This window comes from Syngnathus acus, chromosome 22 (genome assembly GCF_901709675.1).
Source record: "Syngnathus acus chromosome 22, fSynAcu1.2, whole genome shotgun sequence".
In the NCBI taxonomy this organism is placed as follows: Eukaryota; Metazoa; Chordata; class Actinopteri; order Syngnathiformes; family Syngnathidae; genus Syngnathus; species Syngnathus acus.
Window position 1 is genome coordinate 4,960,219 of NC_051106.1, and position 25,093 is coordinate 4,985,311.

Sequence of the window (25,093 nt, forward strand, 5' to 3'; positions counted from 1 at the left end):
TTCCTATTAAGAAAAATCCTCAATTTATCTGGTTGGCAAGATGCAAATATAAAATTTGTACTTTGTCGGCACACACACTCACCATCTTAAGATTTAGTTACATTTCTTTAGTCATTTTAAGTGGCACTGTAAGAGAGATATTTATTGAACAATGTTATTGTAGTTTGTCATTAGACATATAGTCGTGTACTACATCATGTTGTAAGGTGTTCATTGTTTCTGGACTAATTTACATATTCAATTAATCTAACAAGATTATGTCAATATTGAGTATTTACTTCAATTCTTGTATTGGATCTTGTCTGATTTTAGAGATGTCCAAAATGCTCTTAATTTAAAAATTTTCATGTATTAATTTTCAAATGATTTAACTTCATTATTACTATTATTATTTATTATTATTATTATTATTTAACTCCTTATCATACTTTTTTAGCCTCGCAGTCACTATGCCATCCACCCAAATAGGCCTCTTAAAGTCATCTCTTGATAAAGATATATTAGTCAAGGCCAGACCCAAATTTATATCAACCCGAATCCCCATCTATCCATCCATCCCCGAAGTCCCTCTGTTCTGTGGGCTCTTCTAATCACACGCCCCATGGCTGCACTTCACATGCCCCACCAATCAAAAGCATACCTTTTGAACTCTGTTTTCTTCCCATTTTGATCCTAAGTGTAAAACTGGTTGAAAACTAACTGAACTCAGTGACCCTCCTTTATCTGAGCTATAATAGACCTTGACAGTAAGCCTGTAAAAGTCAGTTTAGATTTTGATGAGAAATACTTGCCATTTTACTGTAATTTACTTACAAGACCTGACTTCCCCCTCTGTGTCCTGGCATGGGTCCTGAAAAGCCATAAAATAGATTGAGAGATACTTATCAAGAGAAGAAAAAGGGAAATCTTTTTCGTCTCCCCTCACTCTGCGATGATATTGGTCTCTGAGCAAAGAATTGCATCAATGCTCCATTTCAATTGGTGAAATTCAAACATGTCATATCGTGTGTTGAATTGCTACTCAGGATGGACATTTGACTCAAAACGCATCAATTAATCAACTGGTCTTTTTAAAATATTATTTCCTTCAGATGAGAGAATCTTTCTCCGATTGTTCTGACCACCTGCTGTGATCGCGCCGTTGTCGTCAGCAGAATAATTCTGACCAATCGCCAAACAAGGCACGATTGAACGGCTGTGCAATGCGCAGGATTCGGCAGCTAATTTCTAGCATTGGCTGAACGTCAGACATTAGTTATGATTTCACCAAAAAAAAAAAAAAATTTGTTGGCTGTTATACAGTAATAGGTAACTATTTAATTATTATTTATTATTTTTTAAATTATTATGTATTCTTTTTTTATTTCTTATTTATTTATTTCCTGTGCATTGAAAACAAAGTGAGGAGAGTGTTATTGCCAACAACCTCTCAAACTGTCCACTCTTTGTCCCTTTTGACAGAATATCAGATGCACATGATAGAACATGCGCAAGCTGAGGCACAAGCTGAGTGCATGCTTTCCTTTCCTTTCTAAAGAGTGTGATATCAAAGCACAGTAGTTTAGTAAACCACCAGTTGAAGTTTGCACTCATGTTCACTCAAACCCCGACAAAAGGAACGAGTAGTATGAGGGGAAAAAACAAAAACAGAACGCTAAAATGCCCTCAGGGACACGCAGGGTCAATTGGCTGCATTTCCAGGATGATGACATGAAATGAATATGAAAATAGATCGTCTTGGCCGCTTTAGCTGCCAAATAAACACAATCATGGCATTCACATTTTGTTACTAATCGGAGGACCTTACTGCATCCTCAAGTAATTGTATTTATTTAATTTTTAACAAAATAACCCTGGGTTTTAAATGTTTCAATGCTTCAGTAATAGACAGTATACATAATTAGAATTGACAGATTAGCTGATTAATTATGATAAAAATACACACACACAGACACACACACACACACACACACACACACACAAAATTGGATCCTGCGCTGGGCAGCACTGATTGCCTCCTCCTGGCATGTGTGAAAATGAAAAGGATGATTATGGTCTGGTTCTGCTATGACAACAGAGAAAACACAGTGAGGAAAGACAATCAGAGCTCATCAGCCGTTTGCCTCACACCTTTATTTACCCGCAATTCCAAAGAGATGAGTAGAATTAGCATAATGATTTCTAACCCCGATATAAAGAGGAATTTCTAATTATTTATAACATCTTGGGACCCTAGACTTGATCTGTCTAATAATGTTAACATAATTGCATAAGTTGTCAAAGGGTGTTGGAGGGCCAGTAGAGGAACGGCAGTGGAATATTACATAGCTTGTGGGTGGCTAATGTGGGAAGTGCTCATTGTTAAATTTTCCCTGTGAAAAATAAGAAGGAAAATATATTATAGTTCATATGTCCTATCCGTGTTGTATTATTTACATAGTATATTATATATTTCTTATATTATTTATATATATGTATTGAAGTGACCAATGTCAAAACCTCCAAAAATGAAAGCCCAGCGAAAATGACGGGATTTACTATAATACACTGAACCCTTTTATTGAAAATCCTTGAATTTAGTAAAATATAGGGAACCAGACAGGATGTCCTGCTGTCCATGTTAGAACTGAGTACAACTATTTTCTTTCTTTTTATTTTTTTTTATTATGGAGCAGTGAAACTCTTTTGAAAAACACCATCCTGGAATCATATGCTAAAATTGAATAATGTATAAGGCATCTTGCCTGTCCAGTATATAAATCATCAACAATAGCAATTGTAGTAAGAACAGGTTTGGCTCTCCAGGAGTATTATGTAAATTGGTCAGGGGCAGCATGTTTTGGTTCATCTAGCCTGCTATTGAAGCAGCGGTAGGCCCCTCTGAGCACGGGGGGGACATGGCCTGCACCTGGGGCCTGCATAGAATTAACAAGACCTATTTAGTGTTGGAGGAGTGAGGACCACTGTGGGTTTATCTGCCACTCTTATATGAGCGATTTTCTCCTTTGTGTCCCAGCAGGATTTTTTTTTTTACTGGACTACACCAGACCCAGTTAATATGTATGGAAAACAAATATATTTAAATGCACTTAAAATAGTATGAAAAGTCCTTCATTGAAAATCAGTTGTCACTCCATTAATTAATCTTATTTATTCTTTTTCTTAGGCAACATTGAATACAGCTGTCCTGCCACAAATGAGTGCGAGATCACAAAACGGAGACGCAAATCATGTCAGGCTTGTCGCTTCATGAAATGCCTCAAAGTGGGGATGCTGAAAGAAGGTAAGAAGAGTAAGAGCATTTTTTTCTTCTTGCACGCATACATACTGTATAAAGACAATTTGGATGATGGGAACATTTTGTAGCCCTAAACACTTGGTGTAAAAATACAAATACAAACCGCCTGGTGGCCGAGACTGCCGCTGTACCCACACAGCAGTAAATAATAGTCTAGTTATGCACAAAACAAAATGCTGAATTGCATTATTTCACCATTTGAGTAAAAGAAATGTAACAGTATTCCGCCTGTAAAATGCACTCACACGGCACAGTGTCAGCTGTCCCCGGCATATTGATCCCTTAAATGTTTTGGGAACATCTCAGGTCTCTTCCTGTGGATGCCTCCTGAGAATTCCCTGAGAATTAAACATGTTTTGGATGGAATGGTCCTGCTGGGTTTGTCCCTCTCCCTAATCTCTAGAAACCCCCATGAGACTCCAAATTGAGGCATTCTGTCAGAGCAGGTGATGTGCTCTCTCTGTGTTGCTCTTTTTATTGCTTGGCTGCTCCTTACAAAAATATTTATAACCAATCAATATAGAAAATATATAATGGGTAGCTTTGGATTGAATGAGCCAATGTTGTGTTTTTTCAATTCTATTGTCGGAGCATCGGTTTAAAAACCCCTCGTGTTTTTTTTTTTCTTTTTCTGGAATGCTCATGAGTAAATAGTTCACGAAACTCTTTAGAGTAAGATTGTCCCTCATGGTTATTCAGTAGGTTAAATAGTCTGCCAGACAGAGGCCCTAACTGATACAATTCTGCATAAAATGGCCTACTTTTACGTTCTCTGGCAAACTCGCTCTGTATATATTCTGACATTATTCCTCCCATTATTCACCGCAGAGAGGGATTTATAGATGCATATATATCCAAGCGCCACCTGAAGCCAGAGTCGTAACCTATATGGATCTCTGCACAGAAACCGAATCCCCTGGACTGCATGCGGCCAGATAAAGCCTTAGTGCCAGAAAGACAGAGTAATCGCATTACTATCTGATGAAAAATTTATGCCAATATATCATCTAGGAGACTACAAAAATATGTAGTCATGGCTAGAGATGAATGACCCGTGTCAGGTCAGAGTAAAAAGAGTGTAAAACTCAAATATGCAGACCTTGGCTTCGCCCGAGGTTCTCCCGGCAAACTCCGATGCATCGGGCACAATCCGAGAATTAGAATAACACATTTAGATCTGTCATCGTACCGTAACGATTATTGTCGCAGATCTGGTTGCATGGTGAAAAGCATTATATCACTGCCATCTTTAGCAAAGAGATGCCACATCAATTTTACATGCTTAAAAGTGTCAGAGAAACGAAATGGAAATAGAGACACACGCTCAGTTGCCTAGTGTAAGTAAGCTCAATGAAGCCTTCAGCTCAACGCCGTACTCCGGCCCGAGTGTGGAAACGGCTACCACTCATGTGACCGTGGTTGCCACTTACTTTCATTACGGCAGAAAGGTCACATTGTGTGCCAATGGAAAATCACCTAAGTATAACTTTACAAAGATGTCACGCTGCCCCATGACTGGAGGATGATACACAATAAAACAATAAAAATTAGTCAGTTTGTTCTCACAATTCAAGTAACAGTACTCCTATTCGAATAAAATCTTCTGGCTTCTCGACGGAAGACGGTTTTCAGCAATTTGATTTACGGAGACCTGCTCAGAGCCTGTGTTGGGTCGCTGTACTTTGGCTCTCACTGTATAAAAGAGGAAGTGATCAATAGAAGAATCAAATGTCAGAGGCAACAGGTTTTTCCTCTGATCAATGAAAATGGGTCAGAGCTTAGAGCAAGGGAGAAGACAAGATACTATTGAGAGATTATATTGACATCGTTCAGTGACAGTTGCTCTTTGCACCAACTTCCTCTCCCTCTTGCTTACTCACGCACACAAATACCGATACGTACTCGGGTAGAATGTTGTCAAGATACTAAAAAATCGTCTTCGATAGTCCCTCCATCTTGGCACTGAAACGATAAATAAATGTCTACAAGAAGAACAAAGGATTTTGTTAGAGAAGCAGAAATGTTCGCTCGAAAATCTTCCCAATCCCTAAACGTGACCTGTGAGTTAATAAAAATATTTCAAGTACATAAAAAATTGTCCCTAATTGATCTAAATTTGACCTAGATTTATATTTTCAAATGTTTAATGCTCTTGACACAATTGAGTGTACAGTAGTTGAGTAGTTCATCAGCTACCCGAATAAAAAATACGAGAGGCAGTAACAATAATTTGGCAAGTTTTAGTTATTAATGCACTGACTTATTAATGCACAATAACTCAATTTTACTGCTGTTGCATTAATGCAATGTGTGTTAAGTACCAGTCGGTAATTTCAGTCAGCGGTAGGGCCAGCGATGTCAGCTCACCCGGGAGCGTCTAGCGAACCTGTAAATGGACTACGTGACAAGGGTGTCAGCGTGGCAGCCCCTCGGGTCTGAATATGTGGACGGGTCAGTGTGCTTCCTTCTCTCATCACCGCGCGTGATTGAAAATGTTGCAACACTCAAACGAGCATGCCGCGCTGGCATGGGGGGCCCCTTGGAAATAGTGCTGACGGCAGTTTAGCGGGGCGGCTTCCTTGAAAGGCGAGGTTCACCGTGCCTTGCCATGTGGCCTTCTGATTTTCCCAGCGAAAATAGCGTCTGCCTAAGCCCCCCTTGGCATTGCCAACCATCCCAGACATCCTGACACTTTCCCCAGGGAGAGAGACACAGAACAGGTGAGGGACTCTAAATAAGAGCCCCTATCATGGCCGTCCACGCAAAGTGAGTGAAGACAGGCTCTTTTGTAGGAGTGTGCTTGGAAGGGGATTATTATTGTTTTTGGAGAGAAAGAGGAGCCGCAGGTCAGCTGGCCTCAGCCCCCACCCTAAGGCCCGTGCTAATCCGTGCACAAATGCCAGCCGCCTTGGCCAAAAGCCCTCTCCCCCAGCTCCCCGCTTTGAAGAGATGATACCCGGCGCTCAACCTCTGCTAGCCTCGCCGCGCTGTGTGGCGGCCCATAAAAGAGTGAGATGACTTTAGATGAGGTGGCAGTTAAATCTCTTCGCACATTTATAACACACCTACTGTTTACTATGGAGAGAGTCAGACCACTTACAGCTGAGGGCCACCGAGGGGACATGCGAAACCCACAAAGGCCCCTATAATGTCCTGTTCATAGTGCCTGGCAGTGAGAGTGAATGGATCTGCTCTAGCCGCTTTTAATGGCTCCTCTCGTCTCCGGGGCCCCGTCTCTGACCCTCTTGGACAGTAAAATGAGGCGGGATCGTGCCAAGTTTTAATTCCTGTCAGCATCTGTTAATTATGACCAGGGCTGTTCTAATTAAAAGAGGCACCTAACTTCAAATGCCGGCGTTACAGCGGCCACGTGACTCGACCGCTCGAAAGGATCATAGAGAACGGGAGCGCGGCCACCTGGCAGCGGTCGAGTTCATCGGGTGAGCCGCAAGAAACTGTAGAAAGTGGTGACATCACGTTGGACCATGAGAGGAATTTTCCATGGCTGCGGCGTTGGCTGTAATAAACAGCGGCGAGCGGCGTGATATTTTTTTAATGATTCCAAGGACACAGTCAGCTGCTTAAAAGAAAACTGCGTTTTTTTTCTTCACTTGAGTGACGTTAAAAGAAAACTGTCATGTAAAGTGCAGGTGTAGTTGCCATCAGATTATTCCCTGTGTCTTGCTGGGAAGGATGAGTCTCTGCTGGGAATTGGGGGTAATTAGGTTAGTGGGTTGTCAGTGTCAGGAAATTGAAAGACAATCCTAATCAGATTTGTGTTCCTAGGGAATCAAATAATTTATATAAGTGGAAGAAATCTCTATTTTACAGTTTGATGATAATACACTTTACAAGCCCACCTCGTGTGGCAATATAAGATAAGTGCAGAAAATCAAGAATATCTTTTGCATAAATTCACCCTTGAATTCCTTTTTGGTAAATGGCACTTTTGTTTGACATCATCGGATGTTCCCATTTCGTGACCGCCAATTGGCGTGCATGGGACACGTCCAAACTCATCCTCTCCAAGAGCATTTGCTGATGGCCAAATTGTATTAGGCTCATTTGCAGTGGCCACACAATGCCCAGGTTTGACACTGTCCTCCCTGTTATAAAGTGATGAAATCATCAAGGAAGTGCTCTGGCTCGCGGGTGTTGTTCGCTCCGAGGACGTAGCGGGCTGACAAATTAACTCTTCCCCCCCGCCGCACGCATTTCATTGAGCCTCTTCTCATCCACCCTTTCGTATTAAATTTGTTTGGAGGTTGCTTTATGCAGACGAGGTAAATTGAAGGGATTTTCCCTCTTGACAGGATTAAGATATCAGCCATGTTTAGGCTGGATGGACGCAGTGACAGCCTGCTACAAATATAGGCATGCCGGGATAACCGTTTGCATATATTTGCATTGAATAAGTGAATACCTGCCTGGTCATATCAAATAAATAGAACGGCCTAGATTAAGTATGTTAACTATGGAGAAAATGAATAGAACAGAAAAGACATCCAAATAGAAACATTCTTATCAAATAATGAGATAATAAATAACTTATGTTATGATGAGGCCGGCTTGACATTTACAGTATCGGTGTGGAACCCGGACCCCTAGGTGTGGTTGGGGATGATAAGGCTCTCTTGCTGCTCCTCTGAAAGAGGGGTGAAATAAGGGTCTTTTATGAGGAAGCAATACCTAGTTATCTATGTGGAGTATGACAGCGGATGTTTTGTTCGCCGTGTGCGACGGGGGCAGTGGGTGGGGGGGTAGTGCATTTACTCGCTGGCTGCTCACGTTTCTTTTACTGGATCTTAAGGACCACACACACCAGAGATCTCACTCATGCACAAACTAGGAAAAAGCCAATTAGTATGCAGTCTGCTTCACCCAAAAGCTAAATAATTAGAGGACCAGTCTGTGAGATCATTGACCCTGCGTTAAATATTCATATGTTTAGACCTGCTCTGGGCTCAGCTGTATCACAGCAGACCAGCCAGGCATGGACCACATATGGGAAGATAGCCTCTTCTCTGACATATCTACACACATGACATGCATGCACACGTGCACACTTTTATTCAGAAGCTATCACTCCCTTTACCATATTTTTACATTTTATATATTTTTTATTTATATATTTCTAACAATACATATTATATATTTTTAAAATATTTTTAACTAAATTTTCCGCCAATATTATTATATATTTTTTAAAATATATTTTTTAACAAACTTTTCCGCAAATGTGCTTGATATTGATTGGCTCTCTTGTGCGGCCTTCTCAATTTGTCCACCATAGGGGTTCGTCTGGACCGAGTTCGAGGGGGCAGACAGAAGTACAAGCGGAGGTTGGACACTGAAAACAACCCCTACCTTGGTTTGGCGCTCCCCCCTCCTACCAAGAAGCCTCGTGAGTACTGCCCCGTCACTAGCCTATTGTCTCCCATCTCCGTCGCCCCTCCTCTGCCAGGCAAGCAAGCAGGTAAAGGTTGAGCAAACTTTGGAGATAAATAACATTACCTCCCTCTGTCTTATATTTGGAGCTCCAGAACAATAGTGCTCCGTATTTGCACACATACATCTCTTATATCGCAATTTTTTTTCATTTGCCTCCATACAAATCTATCCCAAGTTGCTCATGGAGATTTTATTTTTAGATAACACGTTAAACATCTATTTTGCTTTGTCTGCCCTCCTTTTCTCCTCTACCCTCAGTCACAAAGATAGTATCTCACCTTTTGGTGGCAGAGCCAGAGAAGATCTACGCCATGCCTGACCCCACCATGCCGGAGAGTGACATAAAAGCTCTTACCACACTCTGCGACCTGGCTGACCGCGAGCTGGTCGTTATCATCGGCTGGGCCAAGCACATCCCAGGTATAATCCTTTTTTTTTTTTAACTCTGCTTTATTTTTCCTATTCTCTTCCTCTCAGTTTTATACGTTATTTATATAACACTCGCACGGATAATTAATGGAAGAATCTCACAACGCCACAGGGCGTGTGGCACAGAGGGGGGTGTGAAATGGACATAGTTGTGCAAGAAACAAATCGATAGAGTGCATCTAAAATCCCGACACTGAATGGAGAGGGGAACACACTGACCTGCTGCCAATGCGTGCTGTAATCACAAGGGAGATGTAGAGTAAAGTTGGGGTCTTGCCCACTCAAACAACACATCATATCACATGCGGACACACACATATGCACACGCGCGTTCAGCCCGAGCACACACGCTCGTTGAATTATTGATGGCTATAATCGTGTTTCCTCCTTGCCCCATAGACATTCTGATAGACGAGGTGTTAGGTTATACGAGGCTGTTGAATTAAGGACACGGCTCGCCTCACGTCAGCAGAGATTTTGCTTCCTGTGAGAGTTTTGCTCTGATTTTTGTCATACAACACATTGTTTAGCCCCTCGCTTTTGCCACCAAGGCAGATTCGCCTTGATCTTGAGCTTGACCCTCATAACTCTGACATCACAGAGGGGAGACAAAATGAATGTAGGCCTTTCTGCCACTTCCATATCCACTTTTTAGTAGCACAACAAACAAGCACAGCACTGGCACGTACACAAATACCATTGTGCATTATGACAAATCAGGCCAAGGGATAATTTTTCAAATCCAGTTCATTCATTCATGGCAGGTCCATTTTGTGCTGAAAAGGTCTTTGAGTACTTCTCAGAAGGTTGGGTATTAATCAGGTACAGATCTGATAGTAAGGAGATTAGCCATGGATATGCTCCCCAGCCTCTGGCCTTAGCCATTGCCCGTTATGCATGTGAACTGTTTGGATAACTCACCATGCACCGTGCACGCTCAGCACACTGAGAGTTTAACCAAGAAGCTTACTCAGGGCTAGACCCCAGGTGACCTGGTAACACACTGTCCAATCCCCAAATATTTCCCAGGCTCAATCATGCATCATATGCTCATTTCTGGACTGTGCTGCATAGACTCTAGCCTGATCAGTTCTGTTTAAAACATTGAATATTTCCAGAGATGATGTCACACTTTAGTCTGACATTCCTTTTGTGTTCAATTCTTTCCCTTGCACCCAGAGAAGCAACATTCCTAAATTGTATGTAGGTTTAAACCAGGATTTTATGTGACGGCGTTGATTAAAAGAGTGTTCTGATAATCAGATTATACAAACACATATTGCGTATTGCATTGATGCATAATGTTAATGGGATTTGTGTCATTCCAAATGCGGCGGTAATGATCATTTAACCCAAAACCTAAGGCAGTAAGCCAGAGTGTCTTCTGCTAAACAATATGCAGTACCTGCAGTATTAGACACTTAAGTAGATTACGCTCGTTCATTTTCAAATACCTCACTCGCTTCTATTTGGTTTTATATCAGTAGCTGTCATTATTTACACACAAATTGGCAAAGTAAAGACGACCGGTAGCTGAGTGGTTCGTCTGCCACATTGCTGGCGTCTGTATTAGCACAGTGGGTGTCCTCTGGCTATGAAATAGCAGCATAATTGAGTTGTACATGGCTGAACCTGATCAGAGACGGTTCAGTGGTTTTGCCACTCCATGCTCTAACTCTCCATGCACCAAAGCAACCTCAGGGTAGCGTACCATGCGTTTGCAGTGAGCTGCAGTCTGCTCCGGGACCAAAAAAAAAAAAAAAAAAAAAGAAAGGGGGCAGGGGGTGGTGATTGCATTCTGATAGATTTCTGAGGCCGTAGGCAATGGAATTAAAAAGATTAACAGTTCATTAGGAACTAGACCACATTGATTAGAGTAGTGACAGATAGGACAATATCTAAAGTCCAAATGTAACAATTTAAAATCATGAACAGTTACTTTCTACTGCATGCAATATTCTTTTTGATTTTGTTTTAATGCAGAAGTCAACATGCATTAGAAAAGCTAATTTCCGTCAACTAAACACAAAACAACCCAATATTAAAGCAGGTTGTTATCAACTAGCGCGTCACCATTCGGTGTGTATTTGATTAACCGATAATCACTTTGGATATTCTCGTCACCGCTCCAAATAGAAGCATACAGTCGAGTCGAACCCGGCTGTTGCCTAAGGGTGACAAGGTCATTAATAGCCGTGTTTGGGGGGATGCAGACAGATGGCTACTTGCTTCTAAAAGGTGATAACAATCTTTGACATGCATAGCAGTCCACCCATCTTGTTCCCTTGCATCCTATAAAGGTGCATTTCGCTTTGCGCAAGTGGTAGCTACTCAATATCTTGGCAGCCACAGTGCAGTTTTAACTACCTTGACATTGCTGTCTTCTTCAGGAGGGACGGGAGCTGAGTGTGACCCCTGACCTCTCCTTGAATTCCTTCCCACCCACAGTGGGAATGTCATGTGCTCATATGTAAAAGCCGCTATGCATGCAACATATACAGGAGGGGCTTGTTGTTTGGTGTTTGCCGACTCCCAACCCAGCTTCCGCGGCAGGAGTGTTTTCAGCTGGGAATTCTCGGAAGGCTAAAAGGCCAAGCAAACATTGACACTCGCCTGCAGCCGCTGCCTTGCTCTGACACAATAAAATGTATTTTTGCTCTGGTGTATGACCCAGACAGTATACATTGACACATCAGGCTGATATTATCTTGCAAAATATTCTCCTCTTCATATTTAATCACGTTAGTAGTAGAATTACACAAAATTCAAATGTCTTGTTTACTTTCACCCTCCTATATTCGATGTTAGCTAATCAGCTCTTTGTTAGACTGGCACGCATCTGGTATGTTAGTTAACATGTCGACATGTCATGTTATAAGTTGTCGTGTTAGCGTCAGGGCCGCGCCCCACCATGATAAACACCAATCCCACCCTTCTCCCCTACAAGGCCTTTGTTTTCTCTTTGCCATTAAATTGCGAAATCTACTTACTGAGTTGCCAGCCTGATCCCACTCAAGCTTTGTAATCTCCTTGTAATAGAGTGTGAATACTGGCCAGCAATAAATCAGCACCTCATCAGTGCACTTTATTAAATATAGACATCAACAGACAGCTCTTAGTATATTCAATTTACTCTCCGACGTAGGCTTCAACACAAGGAGATAAAGATAGATTGAGCAATCGAGTGCAAGCTGAGGCCTGAACCTGAACGCGAAAAGCTACAGGATATTGAGAGGGGACGCAGTATATCAGGGACGAGCAGACAGTCAGGAGGCTCCAGCGCCAGGATGGGGAGGTTTGCCAGGTGGGATGGGGAATGGGTTTGTATGTCGGTTTCTCTCGATGACAGCTGAACTGGGCGCCTATAAAGTCTTTGTTTCAACCTCACAGTTGAAAATCAAAACTTGACTGCTTTACCTCAAATAGTGGCTTCCGCTCTAATAATCGTGTGGCCCAATTCCATCATTCACTTGAACAAATATGGTAGAGTGTCGTGAAAAAGCCCTTTTTCACATTCATACATTGTTTGCAAGATCATCCGGCAAATGGAAGAATCAGACAGACAAGTGAAAATAAAATGCCGTTTTTAAATTGATTTTATTTATTAAAGAAAAAAATTCAAAGCTAACTTGCCCTGTTTAAAACTATAATAACGGTGTGTATATGGTGAAAAAAATAAGGACTGCACAGTCTTGAAATAGAATAGAATAGAATAGAATAGAATAGAATCTTGTTGAATGAAATAAAATGACATCCACCACACATATTTGCAGAAATATGAAATTTTTAAAATTGCGTTACACCACCTGCGCCACAACTTAGACCTGGTTCCAGTGAATCTCACATTTCGCCTACTTTTAGCCACCAAATTGTCAGGTGCGCCAGGGACGAGTAAAAAATGAACGCCCCGGCATGGTGCAGCACGATATGCCGAATTCCCAAGCACACTAAACGAGGCTTGCAGCAACTAATTACTAAGAAACTATTTTAACTCAATTGTGACAATCCCTTTTCTATCTAATTTGAAAGAACCTAAACATGAACCGTAACAAATTTCCTTGGTTGGTTTGTTATTAATTTTAAAGAAAGTAGAAAGCTAACTCTTAAAAAAAACAAAATTAAATCTGAAAAGACAGCATGACACAATTTCAATATAATTAGATCCAACATGATTTAAGCTTTGCTGTCTAGGGAACGCTTGTTGAACATTTACACGTGTGGACTCTTGGTAAAATTATTTCTGTCAACCACCACATTTTATTATCCCCATTGCTATTGATCCAGATGTTGCCATGTTAATTCCAGAAGAATCACGGTCCACACACTGGAATTAGTTCAACATCTCCCGCCGCACTCTGGCAAGATCAGAGCGTTCTGTACAAATCAGAGATGTGTGTATTGTATTTTAAGTGTCATCTTAAATGGCAAGCTTTGATATTAACTAAGCCTCTCTCGCAGCATGATCCCTCTGCTCAGTTTGAGGATATAGTGGCAGAGAAAAAAAAAGATGTGCAGAACCTCTGGGGCCCAGTTAGAGGCGGTTTAACTCCAATTGGAGCCCAGAGAGCACTTGCCTTGGCTGAGGTGAGATTGCTGCTGGGCACAAGTCTTCAGGGCCTGCTTGTCCTTCTGATAGCTGGCTATGATAGATCAGCCTCCGTCCAGCCAGGATGACTGTCTATCTCTCGTTTGCTCCCCCCCCACCCCACTGCACTCTGGTCCCCTTTCACTTTATGCTCTCGCTCTTTTTCCTTCGTTCTTATCTGCCTCCTCTCTGCCCTGTATCTTCTCCTTTCTTTTTATCCTCCACTTCACTCCCTTCCTCTGCTACCTTTTTTTTTTGTTACCATCCCTCACTCGCTCGCTCCTGTCTGTTGTCTGATTGAGGGTGAGTTACGAGGGGGCTGCAGCTGGAGGGGGCCACCATGCCTCGTAATTACATCTCTTTTTATTACCCGCGCTAATGGCCCTCGGGGAGAGGGAAACAATAATAAATTAATGGAATATGAACTCAAGCTCAACAGAAATCTCCAACATTTCATTTTTGGACCACCCAGTCCTCTGATTAATCTCGGAGAGGTTCGAGATGGCCGTCTGTGGGTTTTGTCGCCCCGCCCCCCCTCGTTGAAGCCCACTGGAGAGATAAAGACAGCGATGATGATTTTGGCGTCTGTCGTTGCTGCTCTTATCCTCAGCCTTTTGGAGCAAAGATGCAGTTTAACTCTGTCAGTTGGATGAAACTCGATGGAAGTGAATATGTCAGTGGCGGTTAGTCATCACCATGTTTTACGTGTTGTAATCTTGGAAATGAAAATCCCTTTCAGAGCTAAATGCACAAGATAAAGCTGTGCTTTGTTATTACCATTATTATTTTGGGCTGTGTGGGGCTTCCAAATGCACTCAGCAGTGAAGTGGAAAAGGGCCTTCAAGTGTGCAGACAGGCCTCTCTGATTTGGTCAATATCGTGTCATGTTTGGTCAAACCCCGCCATCGGCAGCGGGCTGGAAATGAAGATGTAAATATTGATATTTCATTAGAGGAAATCACCCACTCCGGCGGCACTTAACCGGGCCACCTTCAGAGCGCGGCGGCCGGAGCGCTTTGTGACCTGCGGAGTCGGGAAGTCACTTCATTACTCGATTAAATTGAGTGGAAAAAGGGAAGGCAACGACACGAGATCCCATTTGCTGCGATAATTTAGGCCCCGAAGAGAATGGATGGAACGGCGGGAAAACACCACCTCTCCATCTCACAACAGCGGATTAAATTTAAGGACTTTTAGCGTCAAAGGTAATTGTAGGCTGCTGGGCTTGGCACGTACGGCTGAGGGCTGCACGCTGCATCCGAGCAACTCGAAAGCCTCTTCAGCGAGACCCGGACGAGGCCTTCGCACGAGCTGTCACATTGGGAGCGCCGCTTTAGTTCCGCTTCAGTCCTCTTCGCCATTAAAAGGCTCCGACAGAGCTTTGCCTGTGATTGCGATGCCAACCTGATGCGGCAATCAACTGTGCCGGGATGACAGTTCCTCTCTGGCCGGTCCACATTCTGTCCGACTTAATGGACACGTATGCAGACAAGGAAATAACACGACAGCATTTTAACATCCCCCCCGCCAAATACCTTTTAATGGCGTCGGCTTTTACAAACTATGCTTCCACTGATAATAGTGACGTGCTTGGAGTGCTTTCAGCAGTTGGTCGGAATCGGCCGGCCCTCCGACCGGTCCTACCGGACTGTTAGCACTCTATTCTACCGACTATTGATTCCCCTTCAAAATGTGAAGGCCCTCACATTCTGATCACAATCTCTTAATTAATGTATCCTGCAGCTCTCCCCCTGCAGTGGTCATCACCACGATAAGGGGAACCACTCTGCCCGGTTCTGGTTCTTTTTCCTACTGCTTCCCCATCATGGCTTTTATTTCTGTTTGTGTGTGTGTTCATTGTTGTCTCGGCGGGCAGGAGCAGATAAACACAAGGGCTGATGGTGCCCCCCCCCCACTCCCCCTTCTCTCCCAAATGTGATCATTTGTTTTTCAGAGAAAACGCAGGGTATAGATGTGTTGAGCAGGCCGGGTCAATACTGTAATCTATCGCCTTTTAATCACGCAGTGGCAGGTGGCATGGCAACAGCGAACTTGTAAAAGCAATCATGTTAATCATGGGTGGAGCTGGAGAGCCTAATATGCTGTCAGAATGGGCCGCCTGCAGGCACGGGAGGCGGAGGGAGGGAAAGGGTGGTGAGGCATGGGGGGGGGAGCCTTCACAGTTTATTGCTGCCTAGTATCAAGGGAAATAGACATTAAGATCTTTTTCTATGTAGATGAGCATTTTTGGATTTGTCATAGAGCCACTTTCAGTTTTTATGTCATGACTGAGCGGTTTGATGCACCTTAGTCAATTTGAACGACCGTATTTTCCGGACTATAAGGCGCACCTAAAAACCTAAAATTTTCTCAAAAGCCGACAGTGCGCCTTATAGTCCGGTGCGCCTTATAGTCCGGAAAATACAGTATGTGGATTTGTCTTGTGACTTTTTGTGGGCAGGCCAGCGTTTCCCGTGCTTCTCTTTTTCCCAGGAGGGGATATATGTTTGTGTAACTTTGTGAAGCTTTACGTGTCCCCTCGTCAACTCTTTTTCCTCCCACACACGTGCACGTGTCATGTCCTCAACCTCTGCAACGGGAACGCGTCCCAGCGCTAATCCCCGGCTCACCGGCACAAGTATGACAGGATACAAGGGGTAACCACCTGGCTTTGTGCATCCCAGACCTTTGCACCGATTTACTGTCGTCACCCGCAGTAAAGCCCACTCAAGCACCCTGACACCTGCTTCAAAGAAGAGCTTCCTGTACGCATTTAAATTAAAGCTTTGTTTTCCAGTGAGTGCTTCCGTGCTCATAACTCATTTTTGATCAGCGATTTCTTTGGAAAAATGATTTCAGTGTTGTGTTTACAGCGACCATCTTTATATCTGTTAGGCAGCAGGATTGCGCAACATCTCTTTAATGAGTTTCCACAGAACAATAGACATCAGTTTCCACAGAACAATGGAGGGATGATAAGTGGGCCAATAAAAACATGTTTTGTAATTTTGTACCTTGTTGGGGGGAAAAATAGATTCCATTCTGATAGTGGCTTGGATCTATGCTTATGTATTTTGGTTTTAAAAAAGAAAAAAAGTTAAATTAATTTCTCTGTGCATTATTCTTATGTAAAGATATACTGTGGAGGGGCAATACTATTTGTGTACGCAATTCTCCGGCACACTAAATAGCAAAGGTTGCGTTCCACTGAGCACCGTCGCAGGTCAAAAATGTTCCCTGACCTCATACGCTTACCACTTGTGTCCTTCCAGGATTTTCCACTTTGTCTCTGGGTGACCAGATGAGTCTTCTGCAGAGCGCCTGGATGGAGATCCTCATCCTCAGCATCGTGTTCCGTTCGCTGCCGTACGAGGACGAGCTGGTGTACGCCGAGGACTACATCATGGACGAGGAGCACTCGCGGCTGACGGGCCTGCTGGACCTCTACGTGTCCATCCTGCAGCTGGTTCGCAAATGCAAGAAGCTCAAAGTGGAGAAGGAGGAGTTTGTCACACTCAAGGCCATCGCTCTCGCCAACTCAGGTGAGTCAGTGCTAACACACACACACACACTCTCAGGAGTTAATTTTTAACAATCCAAATCTAATCTATTTTTTTCGTATTATTATTATTATTATGATAACTTAGAATTGCAGTAAATTATTTGTCCAATTTGTCTTGGTTGTTGTTTTATATGTCATGCCACAAGTATTGTTTGATTGCACACACACACACACACACACACACACACACACACGCTCACTCATGCACTATTTTTAATAGTATTTGTTTATTCTAAAATAGTTTTAAAATACAAAATAATATATAAAATAAAATTAGTTTGCAATCATCCCATTTTTTATATTTAATTTTTTCCTTACATCACAAATATGTAAAAAGGTCTCATCCATTAATAAATAAACTTCCACTACAATATGTTTGCAAGCAAGTGTTGGGTAGATTTGATAAATGATATGCTGACCACACAATGAAACTGAGATATTGGCCAACAGTTTCCCGGATGACATTTCTCACTTTTGCTGGAGTTTTAGCGCGTAACCTTTAGTTTGGAGCGTGAGCCGCACAGATAGGGAGAAGATAAGGGCAATGCACGAGAAAGAGGCACGGGGAGGGAAGGAGCTTTTTAATTGAACACCTTCCGAGTTGTGGTATTTCTCCTCCGCTATCTCCATAACAGTAGCTGCAGGGCACAGCAGCCACTGGAGATAAATTTAGCATTTCATTAGGAGCACAGTGGCTGTCAATAAAATGTGTTAAGTCGAATGGAATGAGTATCAGGCCGCGGTAGAGCTCGTTTGTTCCAATGCAAAAGACGCCACGCTGCTATTGACAGGATCCTTTTGAGAAGGCAGAACCTGTTCCCAGACCCCCCTTCCCCCTCTGATCAATGCACGCCGGGTCACCAGGCCGCTCCCCCCTTGTTTTGTCCAAGCTGAAAAATGAAAATGCTGATGCAAGCTATTTGCTTTGAGACAGCAGAGCGTCGGTCATGAGGTGTGCTCGAGGGGGAAGAGGAGGGCGTCCGCCACGTTAGAACAAGGTCTTTGGGAAATCATTCTCTTGGGAGCCCCCCTGTTTGACAGCTGTGAAAATTCATAGCCATTGATTTTGTAATTAGCAGTTTATCAATCACATCGATGTGGGCTTACTGATGGATTGCAAGGAAATTGTTTCTTCAAAGTTGTTGTTTTTTTTCAAGTCCATCCCTCCAAACACAACACACGCTGCTTGCATTTTCTTCCCTTGTTAGTGTCTTTTGCCTCCAGCCCCATACATCAACCTGCATTTTTTTTATTCGTCCAAGAACGTTCCAATTAAATTTTGACCCCCTCAATAACTAAAGTAGACTTTACCATAAAAGAGTATCCAATTTCAATATTGTTATAACTACTTTGCTATAAAACAGAACAATGTACTTGATGCATAGTCAGGTAAATGGATAATGGAAAATATTTAATGAGAATTCCTCTAAACTAAAACTCTTAAGTTTGCTTAAGTAGGAAAAAATTGTTAGTAAAAATACTCATTAGGGTTCTATTTTCTATTTCATTGTAAATGTAACATAAGATAATTATGTTCGTCTCTCCTCTCCCTCCCCCTGCTTTGTACTTTTCCAAACGACCTACTTCATTTCACCACTGCGGGCTTGAAAGCCGTCAGGGTGAAAAATGTCTCAAGGTTTTGGGAATACGCTTGTTCCAGTCGATGAATACGGGGCCCGCTTAGAAATCTGGTTTGCCTTTTATCGTCCCACGTGGCCAAACGCATGGCGCCAAGGTGAGACGTGTGAGGCGGGCAATGACTCGCCGCCTCTGGGGTGTCAGACTGGTTAGCCAGTGAGAGACGCGCCACCGCCGAGACTCCCTAAGAGAGGAGGAGGGCTGATAGCAACAGAGAAGAAGGCGACAATGAGCGAGGAACGTGTAACATGAAGCTGTAGACATGTGCTTGAACTCAAGACTACACAGGTGGTCAAGTCAGATTTGACCAAATTACATCCAATAAGTATTGAGTCCAAGTTTGTATGAGCATAGCGAAGCCCTGTTTTTTACAGGGGATACGTTCCAAACTCAACCACAATAAGTGAAAATCCACAATTTAGACAGCCCATATAAAAAAATACTAAATATGTTCATAATATTCTAATATTCTAATCTAATAAATCTAATAATATTAAATATAAAAATATTTTATCATCGCACATGCTTAGTCCAAACCAGTTGAAGCTTACATTAAAACTGACATAAAACAATAGAGAATTAAAAAATATATATTTTAAAACCAAAATATTCAACTAAATTATTATATAGTAATTTTATCTAACAAAAGTCAGCGAGCTCAGTGTTAATATATATAATGTGAAAAACCATAGGAATTTTGCGGAAATCTTATGCAATCATAAGCATTCAAACAATTATTTTTTTTTTTATTCTAGTTAGGGACCCCTTCTGTTTCTTTTTCTTGCTATTAATTAGACTTCGTCTCTTACAGTAGATCTCATAGCACTGTTTAAATATCTGCAATTAGCTGAGAAACACCGCAGAGCAATTTTTAAAAGTCTAGTTGAGCACACATTGAAGTCAACATTTTTGAATTATGTATAAGAAGTTTTTCCCTTGTGATATAAAAAGTAAGTTGGCAGGGAAATTAATTGTGTCACATTCATCATAGTCTTGCTTATGGTGCCCCCTTTTTTATCTACTAATAATTGTCTGTCTTTCCCAAACGGGCTTTTTAATGTGTGCTATTAGCTCCACGATTCATGCCATTGTTACTGGGGGATAACATTGATTTTCAGTGTGGCTGGTCAAAGGCCGTTTTAATAAGCCGCACGGCACTGCAAAGAGTTGGGAAGGAAATAAATAAAACAAAGCACATGTTGTTGTTGTTTTTATGATCCATTCTTTGTCCTGTCTGCGCTTGAAATATACTGATAACGTGTTCCTCACCTCACCTCACTGCTCTGATAGAACTTCATATCAATCATGAGGTTTAATTTCCAAAAATCTACCCCCCCCCACCGTATCAGTGTATTCAAGTGAAGAGCACATTTCTTACTCTTAAATCTTGTCACCCCGATAGACTCCATGCACATAGAGGACATGGAGGCGGTCCAGAAGCTGCAGGACGCTCTGCACGAGGCCCTGCAGGACTTCGAGAGCAGCCAGCACCCGGAGGACCCGCGGCGGGCGGGAAAACTGCTCATGACCCTGCCCTTGCTGCGGCAGACGGCTACCAAGGCTGTGCAGCACTTTTACAGCATCAAGGTGCAGGGCAAGGTGCCCATGCACAAACTGTTCCTGGAGATGCTGGAGGCCAAGGTCTGATTCTTGGAGCTGCTTTAGTGCTGCACAGTGGGACTTTTTGGAAGCAGGATTTAGAAGGTGCTCGGGAGGCGGGGGTGGGGGAGACCTCAGCTTGGCGAGGCGGCACTCAGACTGACCTCACTCCTCCTGCAACATTCGGACACCATGTTTAAAAAAAAAAAAAAAAAAGAAACAACCAGAAACTTGGTTATTAATATAAATATAAGAATGATGAAGATTAATGTAAAATATATATACAAAGTTGTACAGTAATAATTTCTTTTTGTTAATTGTTGGTGGTCATGCTCCCAGGATCCCTCAGCATCTTCAGAATAAGTAGATGCCAGTAACAAGAAATTCCTTCATTGAATTTATTCTGAAGACGGCAGAGGTGTGTCAACACAACACTTTCATCAATGTGTTTCCGTCCGGGACATGTATACGTTGATTACTGGAAAACTGAGTGTACAGTTTGAAGTCTGTTGATATTGGTGGCCATTTTCTCTCACCCTCCATGCGCAGGTGAGGGGAGAAAAAAAAAAAAAAAAAGAACAGCTTAAATATGAGCTGTTAACTTCTGAAACGTCCTCGGACGTCCAAGTTACAGTACCTCTCGAGAGCAGTGTGATCTGATCCGTCTCACAGTGGAAGGCTTGTTTAACCAAACTAGAATAGGCAGTTACACTAGTCGCTAGTCTTCTTCTGTAGTTCAGCAATAAATGACGGTGTGGGAATGCCAGGCTCAACCTTCATCTTTCATGTGCTGCGTTTCAATGCTGCTCTTGCCACAAGGCCGTGCCTGCTCGCTTGCTTCTATCGCACACTACAATATTTCTCGTCTCCTCACGTTAGCCCATCGATTGTGTCCTTTTTAAGCCCGTGGAAATGGGCCGAGCCAACGTAGGTTATAGGTGAAAGCTGATCATCAGTATCAAAGGCTTTCTACAAAGTGGCACTAGTCCAGGAGATTCCATGTTCAAACAATCAGAGGCCCATATGTCAAAGCGCTCTATTTTGGAACCCCTTTAAGCCCGCGGCGGAGTCATCCCACACACTGGGAGCAAGGTGGCTAGCATCTGCTCGCACCATCTTAGATACCTTCTGGCTTTAAATAGCTGTGTCGGCATTTATAGAGCCTGAATCGGACCTAGGTAAACGGCAGGTGCAAAGGCACTTCACAACGGATTTATATTTAACCCTGCCGGAGGTTGTTGTCTGCGTGGCGGCGGGCACGTGGACCGCGTTTTGACCATCATGTTGACACAGTGGTCAGTGGTGGAGCCAAACATTTTTCATTGGGCTGGCCATGGTAAGACCATGACTCACATAGAGGTGGCGGAAAATTGATACGCACGCATGTGCACACACAAACGAACACACATTGACACACACACCAGAATGTTACACTCTACTTGCACTTTGAACAATTCAAAAGTTGCCAAGTCAATCTTGTTTACTTATTCACCTTTGTTTCTTGTCCCATGCACTGAGAGCCTACCAGAGGACTAAATTTTCACCGACGCCATTTTGCTCGTGAATCTGGCGTAACCTGCCTGCTGATTGACAGCTCATTCAAGTTATATCTGAGAAGCACAATTACTAGAAAAAAATACAACAATCTCTTCATTTGTAACACAAAATTACTAAAGAATTAGCAAACACAAATATCAAATGACCTGGCAACCGAAGACCTGTAAAAGGTACAATTATGGTGATTATGCAATACAACCATCAAAGCCTCCACTGGCACCACTGCTATGGAGTCCACTTGTGGAACAGCAGGTAGCCTACCACTTGTGGGATGTGGTTTTAGCCACAGTCAGTCCAGGCAATCCTCTCCTCCTGCAGAAAGTTCTATTCTGCAGAAAATTGTGTAATATTCTCTGCCACGGAGCCACATTTGTGAGTTATCCTCCAGCCCCACTCACAGTGGCCGATGCTGTATGACACCATCGCCCAGCAGCTTGCTATGCGGGCGGGATGGCCGAGCTATGCAAGAAACAAAGTGTCAGCATGCGCCAGAGGGTAACAGCAAGCCAACAATGTGTCACTACAAGGTGTGATCCCTGCTGGGAGACAGATCTTAGGCTCTCTTTAACTTCATGTCCATTACGCCGCCTGTGAGCTCAACTCCTGTCCGTCCAACTCACTTGTGAGACGTGCGCGTTTATACTACTGACAGATTTTATGTGGTGTGATAAAAGGCAGGGCTGTCACAAAAAATATAAGACTTTCATCAAAGTAGTGGTGGAGAGTCACCGTTGTGCTCACAATGTGAAAGGCCAGCACCTAGGCAGGGTTCACAGCAACCTGGGGTCAATGTTATGAAGTCAAACCAGCCACACCTTTCAAAAAATAACTCCCAGTTATATTGTAGAGGGACACTGGGCTCTATTTTTGTAGGTGGTGCTTGTAGAAATGTCGGCATACTCTGATTTTTGTTGCGCGAATTTCATCCTGGCGCAGGCAGACACATTCTGAGTTCCATGGACATGTCACATACATTGTATTCATAAAAGACACAGTAGCGGGCATCAAACCCTCTGAAACAATTTATTGAATGCTTCATTATGATTCTTAATTATTTATTTATTTTTAATTCACCCAGCACACAGCTATAGGGGCACCAATGATCAGTGTTCCTGTGCTCACACCCACAACGGCGCAAATCGCTTTTTTATAATTCACCGACTTGCGAAATTACCACATTGATGCATATTTACGCCGCTCGCCATGCCAAATTTGTGTTGATTACAAAAATAGAGCCCTGTAAGTCCACTTGCTGTTGTGCAATACAATCGGGACCATTTCTGATTGCGACCGTGCTCCAAGCATGCTTTTACTTATCGTTGATAAGTAACATCCAGAAACCTTTCTAAACACTCACATGTAACCTGTGTATCACATTAAGAACTATATTTACTTTGCTCCACTGGCAAGAAACTTGTGCTTGTTGAAATGAAACTGCATTATACGGAAAATCTTTTTCAAAAAAATAATATACTTTTTTAGTGGATGACGATTAGCTAACAAAAAAAGGTTCCTTTCTTTTTTTTTTTTCCTGTCCACCTTGTAACGCGGCACTGTTTAACTTCAAAATGTCTTACGGTACAAGCTAAGTGTGTAAATATATCAGTCTTCAGTGCAGTAGGTTGCCGAAGTACCATTGAAAATAAAGTATGCAGCGCCCTGCTGACTACTACCTCATTATCATATTGTCAATATTTCTCTGATTCAACACCCTTTTATCATCTTTACATGTCCGTGACCTAACCTGAGCCATCCATGTTTTTTATCCTTCCTCAGCGCTCCTGCCAAATACTTTTGGAACTGTAATTACGGACTGTCCCATTCATTGTTGACTGATCTGTTTGTAAAGGTAACGCATGCTTCACATTGAACACATCACTGGGTGAGACCCCCCCCCCCCCATCCCCCACTTAGCACCCCACCCATGATGGTTCCCAAGCGGGTATGAGTGATTTTTTTTGTTCCTCTTTTGAACAGTGTGTCATGATTGTTCTCTCACTGATGGACTGCAGACAGGGGCAAGGCTACTTGACTCCCTGCTCCTGCATTACTGAGTATTTATGGTGTGAAATATATCATTTGCAATGGTGTACATTTGTTCTCTCTGGTCATTCAATCGCCAGTATCTGTGTCCATATTGATTTTCAATAAGGTAAGGGATCAATGGATTAAATATTCCCTAAAATCTGGTTGTAGTCTAACTTGATGTATTACCAACAAATAATGCAATGAGTCACACTTAACACTCGCAAATATGACAGCCAGTCATGTAAAACTTATATATTTCTTTATATACATTTTTTCTTATGTTATATTATATTATTTCTTTTATATTTTCTTTATATATTTTTTTATATATTTTTATATGTTTCAAAGGAAAGGCGCTCAGACTGCATCGCCATTCTTCTTTGGTGTATTAATTGGGCAAAGAAGGAGAACAAAAAGCAGCCGAGAGCACATCCCTGCAGACCAGACATGGGTGGCAGTAAGTGGCACAAGTCGCTTTTATTGCCTCCAAACTATGACCATCAGCCAGTTCAGCGGAGGCATCGCAAATGCATCCGTCACAGGAAACACACAGACATGTTAGCTGTGATGATGGCGGGGAGGGGAATGGAGGGGCTGTATTATTTCAGCAAGCTGATATTCCAGGGGAGTTCAAGTATTCCCTTCTCTATATAATTATACGAGGCAATTTCCCTTTTTGAAATAATGTCTCGCTAGCCAATTAATTGTAATAATCCTCAACATGGAAACATCAGGGATAGGATGAGGGCAAAGACAATGGAGGCCCAAAGTTTTTGTCTTTTTTGCGCATGTGGTATCGTGGACCCAAGTTTGTGATGCGAGGTGAAAAGCCGCGATACAGAAAGACAGACAGAAATTTTATTTTTCGAGTATTCCTTTGCTACTCTTTCCACTCAGGCTATTAAGAAATGGAAGATTATCGCATAGCATCATTTTGAGCTAAAGA

The 25,093-nt window shown here is 42.5% G+C and overlaps 1 protein-coding gene across 9 annotated transcripts in view; it reads left to right on the plus strand.

Moving 5' to 3' along the window:
* esrrb (estrogen-related receptor beta) overlaps positions 1–24,307 on the plus strand; it is a 39,827-nt gene extending 15,520 nt beyond the window's left edge. For 5 of the 9 annotated variants that reach the window (XM_037241503.1, XM_037241502.1, XM_037241504.1 and 2 more), the window contains 5 exons: positions 3,167–3,292; positions 8,592–8,774; positions 9,008–9,169; positions 17,036–17,305; positions 20,366–24,307. In XM_037241503.1, coding sequence (XP_037097398.1) covers positions 3,167–3,292; positions 8,592–8,774; positions 9,008–9,169; positions 17,036–17,305; positions 20,366–20,610 — 986 coding nt within the window. In that variant the 3' untranslated portion in view covers positions 20,611–24,307. The remainder of the gene's footprint in view (positions 1–3,166; positions 3,293–8,591; positions 8,775–9,007; positions 9,170–17,035; positions 17,306–20,365) is intronic. The other 4 variants (XM_037241501.1, XM_037241505.1, XM_037241497.1 and 1 more) reach the window with 3 other exon arrangements.
* Positions 24,308–25,093: the final 786 nt, after the last annotated feature.